At 44.0% G+C, this 17,930-nt stretch overlaps 1 protein-coding gene across 1 annotated transcript in view; it reads right to left on the bottom strand.

The window, feature by feature from the left end:
* Nucleotides 1-13,217: 13,217 nt before the first annotated feature.
* LOC120930524 (zinc metalloproteinase-disintegrin-like bothrojarin-4) overlaps nucleotides 13,218-17,930 on the bottom strand; it is a 61,837-nt gene continuing 57,124 nt past the window's right edge. Inside the window, exon 4 of the mRNA XM_040341702.1 lies at nucleotides 13,218-13,324. Within this exon, the coding sequence (XP_040197636.1) occupies nucleotides 13,218-13,324 (107 nt within the window). The remainder of the gene's footprint in view (nucleotides 13,325-17,930) is intronic.

The following is a 17,930-nucleotide window of genomic DNA, read 5'->3' as shown; positions in this document are numbered from 1 at the left end:
AGTGGATTCACTCTTTAGATACTATGTACCCCAAAGGGTTAAACTCGGAAATTGATCTGTATTTGTTTATATGAGTGACTCATGGAGTATGGGTTGCTCAACATACGACCTTTTTTAAGTTATATTGTATTTACTGAATAAAAAGATAAAAAGGCATATGTTTTTCTCATTTTTTTTTCTATTTTATATCACAGGTTGTCACCAGGGATGCATGTTAGAGTGAAAAGGAATTTGTATCCAGCTTCTAGCCTTTTCATCTTGCTATTTTTGATTACTACTTGCCGACCAGCCGCCGCAGTTTTACTGCGGCAGCATGGCACGGCTGGGCGAAACAACGTTATGTTACGTCGCTTTGCCCTGTGGCCACTAGGGGCTCGCACACTGCCGGAGGCATGCGCACGTGTCCACTGCTTGCCCCCAGAGCTAATGCGAGTGCCTGGTGGGCGCGATGACTGCTGGGCACCCGTGATTGCTCGTGACACAGCGAGAACCGGGATCTGTGTGTGTAAACACACAGATCCCGGTTCTCTCAGGGGAGAAATGACTGATCGTCTGTTCATACAAAGTATGAACAGCGATCTGTCATCTCCCCTAGTAAGTTCCATCCCCCCTTTAGTTATAACACAGAAAGGGAACACAGTTAACCCCTTGATCTCACCCTAGTGTTAACACCTTCCCTGTCAGTGAAATTTTTACAGTAATCAGTGCATTTTTAGAGCACTGATCGCTGCAAAATTGTCAATGGTCCCAAAAATGTGTCAAAAGTGTCCGATCTGTCTGCCGCAATATAGCAGTCCCTTTAAAAATCGCAGATCGCCGCCATTAGTAAAAAAACAATAATAATAAAAATGCCATAATTCTATCCCCTATTTTGTAGACGCTTTAACTTTTACGCTTATTGCGATTTTTTTTACCAACAATATGTAGAAGAATACATATCGGCCTAAACTGAGGAATTTTTTTTTTTAAATTGGGATATTTATTATAGCAAAAATTAAAAGATATTGTGTTTTTTTTTTTCAAAATTCACGCTGTTCTTTTTTTTTTGTATATTTATTTTTTATTTGATTTTCAATTGACTTACAACAACAAGTAATCAATTAAGCAGGTAACCTGGTTAGTACATACATGCAATCGAAAAAGCAACGTACCGTTCCGTATCATACTCAATGTAATCCTAGTTTGCCTAACCAGATGTACCTGATGTCAGTTAGCTCTCCTAGCCAGTATTCTTCCCTCGCCCCCCCCCATCCCCCCTCCCAACCCCTACCTAGAGAAAAGCGTATCACAATGTTGGTTGGTCAGCTAACCGAAAAGAGAGAAGGCCATTTAGCTTTCCGCTACTCTGTTTGTTTTAATGTCAGGGGGCAGGTTGTATTATATCCTAGAAGAACTCCCGGGAATACCGCCCCCATCGCAACGGATGGCAGCCGCCGCCGGCGGAGGGGCGTGTTACCCCGGGAAAACTAGTGTCGGGTTCTCCCCTAAGGGGTCCCCAACAGCCCTTTGCCACGGCCCCCATATTCTAGCGAATTTTCTGTAGTTCCCCTGTCTGGTGAAATACACTCTTTCACTTGAAATTGTTAATTTCATAGTCGCTAACCAATTTATTGCAGACGGAGGGCTCTGTGCTTGCCATTTTTGAGCTATCATCTTCCGTGCCTGAAAGAGGCTTCTCAGTATTGCTTCCAGGCTGCCTTGAGGTATTCTTGTATCCTCCAAGCACCCCAAGAGGCAAATCCTAGCCACTGGTTCAAGGGAGGCTCCAAATGCCTCATTTATCCTTTCTATTATTTCCACCCAGAAACCATAGAGCTTGGGGCACTTCCAGACCATATGTATGAGATCCCCTTTATCTTTACATCTTGGGCATTCATTATTTGCTCTCCACCCTAATTTAAACATTTTATGTGTAGTAAAACAGGTGCGCCGGAGCGATTGAAACCAAGGCGCCTTGTTGAAGGATCCTATCCCACTGTTCGGATGATATTGTTCCCACATCTCTTTCCCACGCCTCTTTGCTCTTGGACGGGCCAGCTCTACTTATCGCACTGGCACTCAAATTATTATATATTGCTGATATTAAGCCTTTAGCTGTTCTTGCCTTGCTTACTTTAAAAAGGAGGGGAATCTGGTCCCATATAACTGTTTGGGAGCTGAATTGTGCTTGGATGGCATGGCGCACCTGTAAGTATTTGTAAAATGTTTTGTTTGAGATATTAAATTCCCTTGCTAATTCGGGGAATGTTTTCAAGGTGGTACCCTCGAACAGATGCTTTAGGCGGTTTATACCTTGGCTCCTCCATTCTCCCGATTCTTCTATGCTTATTACTTCCTGTAGATTGTTGTTTTTCCATAGGGGGGAAAATTCTGTTGGGCCCGCATATCCCAGTAATACCTTTGTTGTATGCCATATTTTAGTAACTAGTTTTATAGTCGGGTATTTGTGGGGGAAAAAATCTGCTTCTAAAGCTTCCACCAACAATTTGTGGGGATTTTCTGTTAACAACAGCGGGCTAATGGAACCATCTCCCTCAGCGGTTCCACACCCCGCGAGGTGTTGTAATTGCGACGCTATAAAATATAGCCTTGGGTGTGGAACCGCCATCCCCCCTTCTTTTACAGGGAGTTGAAGTGTTTGCAGACTTATCCTGGGTTGACCTCCCTTCCATATAAGTTCTCTAAATAGCGATTCTATATTTTTAAACCACTTTTGTCCTAGCCATGATGGTGAGTTATGGAGCAGATATAATAGTTGCGGCTGCCATACCATTTTTATTAAATTACATCGTCCTGCTACGGACAAAGGGAGTTTTTTCCAAATGTCACATTTACTTTTCCACTTCAGTAACAATGGATCGAGGTTTAAGTTAGCGTATTGGGAAACATCCTTCGTTATCCAGATCCCTAGGTATTTAAGTTTTGTGACCACTCTTAATTGAGAGGCACCTGGCAGCAACTGGAGATCAACTGGATCCAGTGGTAGCAAGGCGGATTTTTCCCAGTTTATTGTGAGGCCTGAGAACTGGCCGAATTCATCTACCAGTTGCATCACTTTATCCAGTGTGGTTTCCACATCTCCTAGGAAAAACAAAATGTCGTCTGCAAAGAGTGCAATCCTGTCTTCCCCCTGATGTCTTCTGAACCCCATTATGTCCGACCTCGCTCTGGCCATAATTGCAAGTGGTTCCATAGCGAGGGCGAACAGAAGGGGGGACAGAGGGCACCCCTGCCTCGTACCTCGCTGTAACTGGAAAACTTCGGACGTCTCGTTGTTTATTCTAACTTTGGCTCTTGGTTCGCTGTACAGCAATTTGATAAAACGAGGACCGATACCGAAGGTCTCTAATACTTTCCATAAGTATGTCCATTCGAGGGTGTCAAAAGCCTTAGCTGCATCAAGAGATAGAACCGCTCTGGACCCCTCTTTATCCGTTGGTATTTGTATATTTAAAAAGGTTCTTCTAATGTTGATGCTTGTTGCCCTGCCAGGTATAAATCCGGACTGGTCTGGATGGATAAGGTTACTGATAAATCTATTTAGGCGTGTTGCAAGGATTTTAGCTAGGATCTTAACATCAGTAGATAGCAAAGAAATTGGGCGATAAGATGAGGGCATCAATTTGTCTTTCCCCTCTTTGTGGATTACTATGATAGTAGCTTCCGCCATTGAGCGGGGGAGTATCCCTCCGCTTTCAGCTCCCTTCAAGGTCCTCAACAATTCCGGAAGCAATATCTCGCCAAATTTCTTATATACCTCGATAGGGAGCCTATCCGGGCCTGGAGGTTTGGCATCTCAGTTACTGCTTGCTGAATTTTGTTTAGGGTAATTGGTGCCTCTAGGTCCTGTCTATCTTTATCTGGCAGGGTAGGGACTGCTATTTTCTGAAAAAACTTTACCATAGCTCCTCTCCCAGCCCCCCCTTTAGATTTATACAGTGCTTTGTAGTACTCGCAAAACGTTTGTAGTACCACCTGGCCATCGGTAGCAATTTCTCCCGATGTTGTCCTTATTGCTAGGACACTTGATGGGGGGGAGTTAGTTCTGGTCAGGAGAGATAGTATCCGCCCTACCTTCTCGCCCTCACCAAACTGGCACTGCCTTTGTAAGGTTCGCTTATTCTCCGCAAGTTCTCAAATTGGCTGTTCTTTACTATAGCTGTTTTGCCAGCCATGCTTCCCGCTTAGCTGGAGTGGGCTCCTCAATATACCTCAGTTCTGCTTGAGAGGTCTCCCGAGCCAACTTACCCTCTTGCTCTCACCCTTCTCTTTTTATCCTGGCAACCTGCTGGATTAGGAGGCCCCTCATGTAGGCTTTCAGGGAGTCCCAGACCATGCCCGTCGGGGCAGAGCCTGTGTTAATATTTACAAATTCTTTCAATTTAGACACCAAGGTTCCTGGGTCGCCAATCAGCTCCAGCCACCCTGGGTTAATTTTCCACTCGTTACGAGAGACTTTAACTCCGATCTTTATCATTAACACCAAAGGGGAGTGGTCTGAGACCCCTCTGGGGCCATAGTGTATCCTCTTTACCAGGGGCATTACGTCCTCACTACATATTGCCAGATCTATTCTGGAAAGCATGTGGTGGGAGCTGGAATAGGACGAGTACTGGCGATCCTGTGGGAAACAAGTTCTCCATATGTCCCTCATCCCTATTTCCTCCAGGAATTGAGCCAAACGGCCTACTCTAGGTTTATTTCCCGGAGGGAATCTGTCCAAGGTTCTGTCCAGCACCTCGTTGTAATCACCAACAGCTATCACAGGAACAGCTGTTTTGTCAAGTGTGAACTCAAGGAGTTTATATAAAACGTCTAGCTTGAATGGTGGAGGAATATACAAATTGGCCAGGACATATGGCCTGTTCTCAATTAGGCAAAAGAGGAATATGTATCGACCTTGGTCATCTATCAGGGCCTCAGTGCAAGAAAACGTCATTCCCCTCCCCACCATTTTACTCACCCCCCTTGAGTAGGAGGAGTGAACCGAGTGGAACTGAGATTGAAATTTAAGACTCTTCAGCAGTGGCACTGAGTCCTTAGTCAGGTGTGTCTCTTGTAGACATACCAGTCCTGGCATGGTATCTTCCAGAAGTGACATAACTGATATCCTCTTAATTGGATCCCCCATACCTCGTACATTCCACGAAGTAATGGCCAGTAACTTATCCTGCATCTAAATGGATTGAAATTATAGTAAGGTTCTCAACTCTAATCCAGCAACACAGATGTATAGCCGTCTCTCCCTTCACTAGATAGGCCTGATCAACAACTGGCCTCCCCTCTTTCGGTTCCCTTCTTCCCACTTGCTGTAATAATGCAACTCTTGATAAGAGTAATGTACGCTCTCTAGCCCCTCCCCTTATCGCCTCCCATACCCACCCTCCCCTCCCACCCACCCCCTTCCTTCTCTGCCCTACTGGGCTCCCCTTAGGGGCTTGTCCAGTGACCACTCTACTCTCGCTGACACACATCCCACAAACGCGCAAACGTGTGCCCCTCTCTCCCCCCCCCCCCCAAAAAAAAAAAAAAAAATGCTATCAAAGCAACCAAAACATTTAGAGGAGATTATAACCAGACCACTCCCATGTCACCCCCCCCCCTTAGCAAAAAAAACAAAGAAAGGTACACCCCATCTATTCTAGCTCCCCTGGTGTTTAGACCCTGGGAACAAGGACAAATTTCATGAATATACATACAATAACCTACAATAACATAACTGTGTCATAGAAAAAACATTAATACAGCGTGACACCATTTGTAAAACTTGTCAAAAAAGTGCTAAGTGCTAAATATTACTTAAGTGTTTCTATAAAGAGCCCAGTGGCTTTTGGAGTGAGTTTATATATATATAGAGCCAGTGTAAAAAAAAAAAAAAAATTAAAATATAGTGGGCCAAACTTCTATTGTCGGTGCCAATTTAGTTACCGCATCCCCTTTTAATTAATCTCGAAACTTTACTTTAAATATTGGGGCGCTAATACCAAGCTGCCTAAGACTCCATACACCATATCAACCTGGTGGAACACGTCCAAAAAAAAAAAAAAAAAAGGGGAAAGATTTGTTAAAGGTGACTTTAACTTGGGTATCAGTAAATATCGCTAAAGTGCATAGTGCTAGAGTAGAAAAGATACCTTTATATCTATACAACATATGTGCTTTTATAACCTAGTACGCCCCCCAAAAAAAAAAGAAAAAAGGACACAAAAAATACTTGTTAGACCTTCTGTGCCCCAAGAGGAAAAAAAAAAAAACGGACAAAAGTTCTACAATCAGGCCCCATACACACGATAGAATCCATCCGCTAAAAAATCCCAGCGAATGGGTTTCAGCGGATAGATCCTATGGTGTGTACACTCCAGCGGATCTGTTTCCGCGGATATTTATCCCCTGGGATGGATTTCCAGCAGATAAATATTTGATGACATGCTATCAAATCTATCCGCTGGAATCCATCCCAACGGATGGATCCGCTGGTCTGTATAGACTCACCGGATCCATCCGTCCGAAGGGATCCCCCGCATGCGTCGTAATGATTCGACGCATGCGTGGAATTCCTTATATGACAGCGTCGCGCACGTCGCCGCGTCATAATCGCGGCGACGGCGCGACACGTCATCGCCAGAGGATTTCGGTGCGGATTTCAATGCGATGGTGAGTACACTCCATCGCATGGAAATCCGCACAAATCCTCGAGAGGATTTATCCGCGGAAACGGTCCGCTGGACCGTATTCGCGGATAAATCCTCTTGTGTGTATGGGGCCTAAGTCTTCCCAGTTTATTGAACCGTCTGTAGCCAAGGCTGGCTGCTGGGCTAGGCTTCAGTATTGTGTCTTAACGGAAAACCTTGTTAAGCCTTGTTTAAGTTATCAAGTTGCATTGCTCTTCTTCTCCTTTTCCTTCCCTCTATTCAGGGAGACAAAAAAAAAAAAGGAAAAAAAAAAACACGGGGAACTAGGAGAAGGGAGGCCTTGCTTGTTTTCATCTGCCTCATTAGGGCTAAGCCCCCCTGTCGCTGAGGAGTTATAAAGCTGCTTTATTTTTTTCCAGCCAATTGAAAACTTCCGCCGGGTCATTGAAAAATAAGGTCCTACCCAACGCCACTACTCTGAGACGGGCCGGGTACAGAAGGGCATATGAAATTCTATGTTTCTGCAACGACTTTTTGATTGGTATGAACTCGGCTCTACGTTTCTGTAGGTCTGGTGAAAAATCGGGGTATATTGAGACTCGAACTCCGTTGTATGTAATGTCCCCCAGCTCTCTTGCTTTTTGAAGCATGGCCATCTTGTCGGTGTAGTTGAGGAGCTTTAATAGCAAAGGCCTTGGGTACTTCCCTTGCTGGAGTGCCTTAAAGGGGACCCTATGGGCCCTCTCTATGGAGAAAAAGGATGAGAAGCTATCAGAGCCAAAGATTTCCCTGCACCACCTCTCCATAAAAATGATAGGATTTGTGCCTTCACATTGCTCTGGGAGGCCTACCACTCTCACGTTATTTCTACGGAGTCTATTTTCCATTGCGTCTAACTTGGCCGCTTGGAGATCTGTTAAGTCCTGTAACCCATTGAGTTCCCCCTGTAGTGGAAACAATGCATCTTCGACTGCACTTAATCTCTCTTTCAGAGCATTCGTTCTTACAACAGTCCTATGTATCTCCTGACTCATAGCTAGCAATTCTTCCTTTAGGCTCTTTAGCTGGGTATCAAAATTGACCATAAAGTTCTTACATGAATTAACCGCACAAAGTACCTCTCTCAATGTGGGCTCCCCTTCAGGTGTCGGGCCAACAACTGGGAGGTCAGGTTCACCAGACATTACGGGAGTTTCCGAGATATTTACAGTTCCAGGTGCCTCTCCCCCCGGCCCCTTAGTACTCACGTTTTTGACGTTTGATGTACCGGGAGTACTGGTTGATTTTGCGGCTGCTTGGCCCTGGCTCCTTCTGTCAAGTGGCGGGCCCATCTGTGGCTTGAGCTGGGATGCGACTATAGGTAATTGACCTTTGGCTGGCGAGTTAGATGGAGTATGTGCGAATCGCTCCAGCTTGGCAGCAGATGCCTGACTATTTTTAGCTGATCTTGTGGATGACATTCCTTCCTGCGATTTAGGAACGTTGGTCATAATAGACCTCTAGGAAAGCTCGGAAATGTCTCTGGTGATCCTCTCTGGGAATAGGTCAGCCCCACAGCTTATCGTAGCCCTATATGCAGCGCAGGACCCCTCTACCATTAAGCACCCCAAGCGCCAGTAGTATGCAGTACTCAGGCTAAAATAACCATAGACGTGGCCATGTATAGCCTGGCCATAGATACCATAGCCGCCCGATAAACACCTCTGTGGATTGGGGGGGGGGGCCAGTGTTGACTGACAACACTAAACTGGGAGCACTTGTAGCAAAGCTCTTAAGACAGGAGATATAAAGGACAGGGCATCCCACTTTGCTGTACTGGATAGCAGACCCGTCGCTACAGAGCCGACCAGGTAAGCTTAAAAAGTCTTACCTTTGAGCACAAAGTTTTGCTGATAAAGCAGGGAAGAATTGGGTGATAATGTTCTATTCCCAGGCTGAAATGCTAGCAATTCTTCGCTATATTGGCAAAGAAGAGTTTAGAGCCCGGTTACCTATGAAAATATATTCGCCCAGCTGTGGCAATAAACAATTTGTGTTTTGTATTTGTGCCAGGCTGCTTCGATTGATCTGTATAACTGCTCAATACATGAGCATGCCTGGTATATGGCCAGCTACTGGTATATAGATAGTAGGGGATTTTTGTGGCTAATGCCACTAAGTGTTCTGCCTTTAGGGCCTTAGAGACAGGATCCCCCACCACCCAGTGCTTTTTCCTGGAGCGCTGATACCCGGTAACCAGCCGGGACAACGAGATCTCGTGGCCACCCGAGATCTCGCGAGATTTGCGGGCGGCTCCGTGCTCCGTGCACTGTGGGGCTTGCTTCCCCGTTCCCGCCAGGCAGTCTGAGCTCGCTCCGGGACGCTGGCACACACCCAGATCCCCCCGCACCTCAGAACCAACCCGCACCCGAGATCCGGGTGGGGAGGAGGAAGATAGAGCTAAGGACGGCTGAGGAGGCTGCAGAGGCTGGGCACCAGGACACGGCAGGGCACCGGTACGGCTGTCTCTTCAGAGGTAGGCTGATGTAGGCTGGTGGGCTGGAAAAGTAAAAGGTGGGGGAAATTCACCCTGGACAGACATCCAAGAATAGCGCTTGTGCTAATAGCCGAGGGGGAGAGCAGAGGGACTCACTCGCTCATTCACACTCTCCTACATCCGGTCACGCCCCTTCTCCCTGTTACGCTGTTCTTTTGTTTATAGCGCAAAAAATTAAAACCGCAAAGGTGATCAAATACCACCAAAAGAAAGCTCTATTTGTGGGGGGAAAAAAAGACAGAAATGTTGTTTTGGTACAGCATCGCATGAACACGCAATTGCCAGTTAAAGCGACGCAGTGCCAAATTGTAAAAAGTGCACTGGTCAGGAAGGGGGTAAAATCTTCCGGGGCTAAAGCGGTTAAGGAGATCTTTGACATGTGATGATGGATAATGATCTTGTTAATGCAATTAATTCCAAGTATGCTTTCTTATAAATGATGTGAAAAGAATACTCAATTGTGATATGTTCCAGTCTAAGGAAGGGCGCTAGCAATATAGCACAAAACTAACTATATAATGGAACGTTTTTGATCCATTCTGTGTATGTTTTTTATACGTTTTTCATTTCCAAAAAAACATTTGTGTAGCGCCTGTGTACTTTCAGTACAGGTGCTATGTCAAATTTAGTTGGGGGATGAGAGAGTTATTTGCTCTCATCTGTGTTGTTTATTTAAATTGGGCTCCTGCCAGCCCTGGGCTGTCCTGTGGTTTCATTATGTGTTCCAAAGATACCTTTCTATCTTTGGATAGCAGGTGGCGCCAGAGGGGTCCAGGCGGAGGCTCCTTTTCTGGCCTCACAGGCCGGGGCGCACGTGCTACGCGGAGTTCCTGACTCTGGGCCCTCATGGCCCGGAACAACTAATGCTGCAAAGGGGCCCCAGTGACTTACTGGGTTCCCACATTCTATGAAGAAGATCCCAAGCGAGTTGTGCTGTTCGGTGGGGAGTCGATCTGAGGTGAACCCGGAGGCAGGTGATCCACAGGGCTTAGATGATCCATCGGGGATCTGGGTGGCCGGACACTGACCGGTTGTATGCTGCAAACTGTCAGTCGGTGACCCCAAAAACAAGAAAGCCTACCTGAGGGAGATTCAGGCAAATTGTATTTACTGGGAGGATTCGCTCTACTATCTATGTTCCTGAGTACTAGGCCTGTGGCAGAGGTCTCACTACTAATCTTAATCCTATTAGAGCCAAGTCGGTGGCAGAGACTTGTTCCTTCCCAGAAGTTCTAAGTGATACTCTGGCTGCCAGGCCGGTGAGAGAGGCCTGTCCAGGTACACTATACCCACTCTGGCTGGAGTGGCGACGTGAGTAGAAGTTCCATTGGAGGCAGGACTGCTTCCGTTTATCCATAGGCCTGAATCTGCAACTATCCTTCTATCTACCTTTAGTTAAAGGGTCACTAAAGGAAAAAATTGTTTTTGCTGAAATGACTGTTTACAGGGTATAGAGACATAATAGTTAACTGATTCCTTTTAAAAATGATTAAACATAGATAAAAACCAATCATATAATGTACCTACAGTTTAGTTTTGTTTTTGCTGTTGTTTCCTGGTTCTCTGATGTACAGAGCCAGAAGAGCCAATAGAGGGCAGTGATGCTTTGTATAAAACCCCTCAGCACCAATCCAGTTTTGTTTTACAAACAGTAATCACACCTCCTTGATTAGTCACCACAGTGAGAAATCTCCCAGTACTGTGGTGATCAGGAAACAGACAACCAGGAAGTGTCCAGAACAGAGAGGAATTACAGCAACATCAAAGCAAAAACGAACAATGAGGACATGAAACCAGGACTGCAGTAAGGTAAAGGAAGCTATTTAGCTAAAAAAAATTACTTTAGTGACCCTTTAACTGTTTGCCATGTTGGGAAAGAAATAAAAGCACAGAAAACGTCACCCTGCTGTTTGGACATTCCGTTATTGCATCTCATCGTCATCATCATCCCTAGACACATCACAGAGGTAACATAATCATGCCGTCCCAATGTAACCTGCGGCTCCTGAGGGGGTAGTGCTACATTTGTGCAGCAATCCTCTGAACTTTCTTTATATATATATCTATACACACACACACACACACACAGTAACCCACAAAAGTGAGTACACCCCTCACATTTTTGTAAATATATTTTCATGCGACAACACTGAAGAAATTACGCTTTGCTACAACGTAATGTAGTGAGTGTACAGCTTGTATAACAGTGTAAATTTGTGGTCCCCTCAAAATAACTCAACACGCAGCCATTAATGTCTAAACCGCTGGCAACAAAATTGAGTACAACCCTAAGTGAAAATGTCCAAATTGGGCCCAATTAGACATATTTTCCCTCCCTGGTGTCATTTGACTTGTTAGTGTTACAAGGTCTCAGGTGTGAATAGAGAGCAGATGTGATCAATTTGGTGTTAGCACTCTCACTCTCACATACTGGTCACTGAAAGTTCAACATGGCGCCTCATGGCAAAGAACTCTCTGAGGATCTAAAAAAAAAAGAATTGTTCCTCTACATGAAGATGGTCTAGGCTATAAGAAGATTGCCAAGACCCTAAAACTGAGCTGCAGCATGGTGGCCAAGACCATACAGTGGTTTAATAGGACAGGTTCCACTCAGAACAGGCCTCGCCATGGTCGACCAAAAAAGTTGAGTGCACATGCTCAGCGTCATATCCAGAGGTTGTCTTTGTGAAATAGACATATGAGTGATGCCAGCATTGCTGCAGAGGTTGAAGGGGTTGGGGGTCAGCCTGTCAGTGCTCAGACCATACGTCGCACACTGCATCAAATTGGTCTGCATGGCTGTCATCCCAGAAGGAAGCCTCTTCTAAAGATATTGCACAAGAAAGCCAGCAAACAGTTTGCAGAAGACAAGCAGACTAAGGAAATGTATTACTGGAACCATGTCCTGTGGTCTGATGAGACCAAGATAAACGTATTTGGTTCAGATAATGTCAAGCGTGTGTGGCAACAACCAGGTGAGGAGTACAAAGACAAATGTGTCTTGCCTACAGTCAAGCATGGTGGTGGGAGTGCCATGGTCTGGGGCTGTATCAGCACTGCCAGCACTGGGGAGCTACAGTTCATTGAGGGAACCATGAATGCCAATATGTACTGTGACATACTAAGCAGAGCAAAATCCCCTCCTTTATGAGACTGGGCCACAGGGCAGTATTCCAACATGATAACATTGCCAAACACACCTCCAAGACAATCACTGCCCTGCTAATGAAGCTGAAGGTAAAGGTGATGGACTGGCCAAGCTTGTCTCCAGACCTAAACCCTATTAAGCATCTGTGGGGCATCCTCAAATGGAAGGTGGAGGAGCGCAAGGTTTCTAATATCCACCAGCTCCGTGATTTCCTCATGGAGGAGTGGAAGAGGACTCCAGTGGCAACCTGTGAAGCTCTGGTTAACTCCATGCCCAAGAGGGTTAAGGCAGTGCTTGAAAATAATGGTGGCCACACAAAATATTGACAATTTGGGCCCAATTTGGAAATTTTCACTTAGATGTGTACTCACTTTTGTTACCAGCGGCTTAGACATTAATGGCTATGCGTTGAGTTATTTTTGAGGGGACAGCAAATTTACACTGTTATATAAGCTGTACACTCACTACTTTACATTGTAGTAAAGTGTAATTTCTTCAGTGTTGTCACATGAAAAGATATAATAAAATATTTACAAAAATTTGAAGAATGTACTCACTTTTTTGAGATACTGTATAATATATATATTTAAAAAAAATTGTAGAGGTGACTCCTGTGTAATTTAAATGTAACATTTTACAGCACCAATTGTGAACATAGTATTGTCAATGCTGACAAGAAGGAAAACAAATTCACACAGGTTTTGGCCACAAAAGGGTAACAGTCACACTTCCTACCTGCCACATTCATAGTTCTAGTACTTGGCCAGCACAGCACTGGTATTTGCAATCTGAACTGTTCAAGCGTGTAAAAAAACAAGGTCTACCCTCTGGAATATTGTGACTGTATCATTTTTTCATCTTAATAGGAGATGCTTTTATATATATATTTATATATATATACTCACGGAGAAGAGCATTTTAGATATATGTCCCCTGACTTGGTACAGTATCCATAGAATGTGCCATCTAAGTTGTAGTCAAAGCAGTAATCAGCACCTACAAGAGCATCTAAAACAAATAGCAAGAAAGATAACAAAAGAGAATCCATGTAATGTTCCACTGTGCTTCTGTCCACAATCAAATCTCTTGTATTCAAGGACTAAAGTTATTCACAAATACACTGAAAGAGAACAATCTCCCCATTTATACTGGATTAGTCAACAGCCCTTATATCTTTGAAAATTCTGGACACCCCCATAACTGCCCACAGGTGTGGATATGGTCTTTTACTGTGCCAGCACAGTGGTGTAGTGAGTAGCACTTTCACCTAGCAGCAAAAGGGTCACTGGTTCAAATCCCGACCACGACACCATCTGCCTGGAGTTTGGATGTTCTCCCTGTGCCTGCGTGGGTTTCCTCTGGGTACTCCGGTTTCCTCCCACACTCCAAAGACATGCTGGTAGGCAAATTGGCCCAGTATATATATGTATATCTGTGTGTATGACTGTGTGTCCCAAGCGTGTCGAGATCCTACGGGGTAAAATGACTTCACCAGCCAAGCAGACACTGGCTGGAAAAAGCGCCTAGAGGCGATTCAGTTTGCATGTGTAGCGCTATACAAGTCATTCATTTATTCATACTAAGACAGCCAGCAATGACAGGTCATAGACAGCTAGTATTGGGTGATGTCTTTTATAGACTGGCTACTCTAATGCTGGCCATACATGGTTGAATTTCGAAATAATTTTTCTTTTGAATATCAGGAACTTGGTGCGTTTTGTGATCCGATGGTGCCACCATTGATTTTGTAATTTGACCAACCAAATCTTCAATTTCACCTCATGTTGCTACAAAAAATATTTTTTGTGGCTGGGAATCTTCTTTTCTTTCCAGGAATTTTCTTTTTTTGCACATGTGTATTTCTTTTTCGGTTACATCTCTTGCACAATTGTCCCATCATTGATTAGAAAATCTTTGTTTTTCAAAAAATTTCCAACATGCCTGATTGCTGAAATTCAATGGCCACACTTATGGTGCAAAATTCTAAAGAAAATTCTTAGATCAAATTTTCTAAAGAAAATTCTTTCAAAATTTGATAATGAATTCTAATAAGCAGGAACTTTGTATGTTTTTCAAATTTAATAATGAATTCCAATAAGCAGGAACTTTGTATGTTTTTCAATAAAGTGTTACTAAACCCAGGACCTTGCATTCACTATATCTGGTCTCCCACAGTACACAGAACATGGAAATGCAATTCATTTAGTAAATATAAACTGCTAAATACCTTTTCTCATCAGCAGTATATAGCAGTCTTGTGACTCCTATAAGTGTCTGATTAAAGCTTGTAGGAGGAGTTTGCATTCTCCTCTGACTGGCCAATGAGGCTGCAGGACCCCTGACCCTCTGTCTGGACAGGGCTGATTGGCCCTCTGCAGATCACACAAAAAACTCTCTAGCAATACATACCAAACTGAGCATGTGCAGAATGACTCCAAAGGCTCTGTACTATAATGAGGACAGTGGGGACATAAGGGGAGGATCAAAGAAGCCAGGATCAAACCGCTTTTTGACATAATGCAGAGGATTAACCCCTTAGGTTCCACAATGAGTATAACAAGCATGCTTTACTGCATATACAGACTGATTTTACTATTGTGGGTTTAGTAACACTTTAAACATTGTGTTCCTGTAGCTGATATCCTAGGCCAGTGATGGCGAACCTTGGCACTCCAGATGTTTTGAAACTACATTTCCCATGATGCTGATGCATTCTGTAGTGTAGGTGAGCATCATGGGAAATGTAGTTCCAAAACATATGGAGTGCCAAGGTTCGCCATCACTGTCCTAGGCCTTTTTTTTACATTTTGCCCTGTACAATTCTTCCACAAAATCTAGGAAGTCCCCTCTTTATTTCATATTGATAACCAATTGTGAGCAAAGCCACATCCGTCCAGTCATTGATGTTGTATATATGGTTTGTCACAATGCCAGATTAAGCTCTGAGGAGGCCTCTAGGCAGTCAAAACCTTGGGCCCCCTCTCTTAGGTTTGTGGAGGTTTCTCTGCACTACTGTAATGGGATAACATTGAACAAAGTAATGTGCATGTCAACCACTAGATGGAAATGACCATCACTACTGTACATTGCATGTATGTAGGTTGCACCAAAAGTTTTTCCAAAATAGCACCTGAAAGAAGATGAGCTTTTAAGTGACAAACTGTAATGTGAACCTAATGTCTGCGGTTTATGTACTTTAAGTTGTTATTAGAAACATTACAATAATATAGTATTTTCTCTATAGAGTCTTTAACCACTTAAGCCCTGGACCTTTAAGCAGCTAAAGGACCCGGCCAGGTTTTGCGATTCGGCACTGCGTCGCTTTAACAGACAATTGCGTGGCAAAACAAAATTGCCGTCCTTTTTTCCCACAAATAGAGCTTTCTTTTGGTGGCATTTGATCACGTCTGCGGTTTTTATTTTTTGCGCTATAAACAAAAATAGAGTGACAATTTTGAAAAAAATTGCAATATTTTTTACTTTTTGCTATAATAAATATCCCCCAAAAATATTTAAAGAAATTTTTTTTTTCCTCAGTTTAGGCCGATACGTATTCTTCTACCTATTTTTGTAAAAAAAAATCGCAATAAGCCTTTATCGTTTGGTTTGCGCAAAATGTATAGCGTTTACAAAATAGGGGATAGTTTTATTGCATTTTTATAAAAAAAAAAATTTCGTGACTGCGACATTATGGCGGACACTTAGGACAATTTTGACACATTTTTGGGACTATTGTCATTTTCACAGCAAAAAAATGCATTTAAAATGCATTGTTTACTGTGAAAATGTCAATTGTAGTTTGGGAGTTAACCACAAGGGGGCGCTGAGGGGGTTATGTGTGACCTAATATGTGTTTACAATTGTAGGGGGGTGTGGCTGTGGGTGTGACGTCATCGATTGTGTATCCCTATAAAAGGGATCACACGATCGATGACGCCGCCACAGTGAAGCTGTGTTTTCATACAGCTCTCCCCATTCTTCAGCTCCGGGGACCGATCGCGGGACTCCAGCGGCGATCAGGTTCCACAGTCACGGAGCTTTGGACCGGGTCACGTGGGCATGCCGCGGGCACGCACCAGCGACCCCACGGCTGGGCTTAAAGAGCCACGTACATGTACATGGATGTGCCCAGCCGACGTATATCAACGTGAAGGGGTCCTTAAGTGATTAAACAAGTTCAGGATTTAAAGAAAACAAACAAACAAAAAAAACATACTTACCCAGGTGGATGCAGCATTGATCCAATTCTGAATCTGTCCCCCGCCGTGCTCAATGAAGTGCTGGGCTGTGGCGGGGGCAGGAGAGTCTGGCTCAGACACTTAGCGGATAGCTGAGCGGCTGAGCCAGGTGCCTATCCAGGCTTCTGGGCATATACCGACCATGTGGTCAGGATCTTTTCAGAGCCTGGACCGCCTCTGTGATGTCACCTCACAGAGAGCTTCAGCCCACTGTCAGCTGAAAATGGATCACAGGACAGCGGAACGAACTGCACTCCTGTGATCCATAGGAGAAGTATGGCCAAAATAGCTTTGCCCATACTTCTCCTTTAACCAGTTGCCAACCGCCGATGTACGTCGACAACATGGCATGGGCAGGCAAATGGGCGTACCTGTACGTCCCTTTAAATTTGCCGCCCACCGCATGCCTCATGAGTGTGCTTGCGGGTCCCAGGAGCTCGATCTTCCCGCGCGGCCTGCGATTGCGGTCAGCAAAGGCAGAACAGGGGGATGCCTTTATAAACAAGGCATTCCCCTATTCTGCCTAGTGACATTGTCATTGATGGCTGTTGATCAGTGACGTGTCACTCGTAGCCATGACCCTTAACAGTGATGCCGCGTACATACGGTCTTTTTTTGTGATGGAAAAAAACGTAATTTTTTATCATGAAACAAAACAAAGTTTTTCAAACTTCATTTAAAAAAACGACGTTGCTTATACACCATCGTTTTTTATAAAATGCTCTAGCAAAGCGTGATTATGTTCAGCACGTACGACGGCACTCTGTTCCATTCAAGCTTCTGACCAACTTGCTTCTGAGCATGCGCGGGTTTAAAAATGTTGTTTTAAACGTTGTTTTACCCACACACTATCATTTTAAATGACACAAAATACGACGTTTTGAAAAACAACATAAAAAATTGAAGCATGTTCAAAAAAAAAATTTTGTCGTTTTTCAGAAGACATAAAACAACGTTTTCCCCACACACGGTCATTTTAAATGACGTTTTTAACCACTTAAGGACTGGACCAATATGCTGCTAAATGACCCAAGGGGTTTTTACAATTCGGCACTGCGTCGCTTAAACAGACAATTGCGCGGTCGTGCGATGTGGCTCCCAAACAAAATTGGGGTCCTTTTTTCCCCACAAATAGAGCTTTCTTTTGGTGGTATTTGATCACCTCTGCGGTTTTTATTTTTTGCGCTATAAACAAAAATAGAGCGACAATTTTGAAAAAAATGCAATATTTTTTACTTTTTGCTATAATAAATATCCCCCAAAAATATATAAAAAAACATTTTTTTTCCTCAGTTTAGGCCGATACGTATTCTTCTACCTTTTTTTGGTAAAAAAAATCGCAATAAGCGTTTATCGGTTGGTTTGCGCCAAATTTA

Source organism: Rana temporaria, chromosome 3, assembly GCF_905171775.1.
Source record: "Rana temporaria chromosome 3, aRanTem1.1, whole genome shotgun sequence".
NCBI classification, from domain to species: Eukaryota; Metazoa; Chordata; class Amphibia; order Anura; family Ranidae; genus Rana; species Rana temporaria.
The sequence above is the reverse complement of the archived record's forward strand: the minus strand, read 5'-3'. Positions and strand labels throughout refer to the sequence as shown.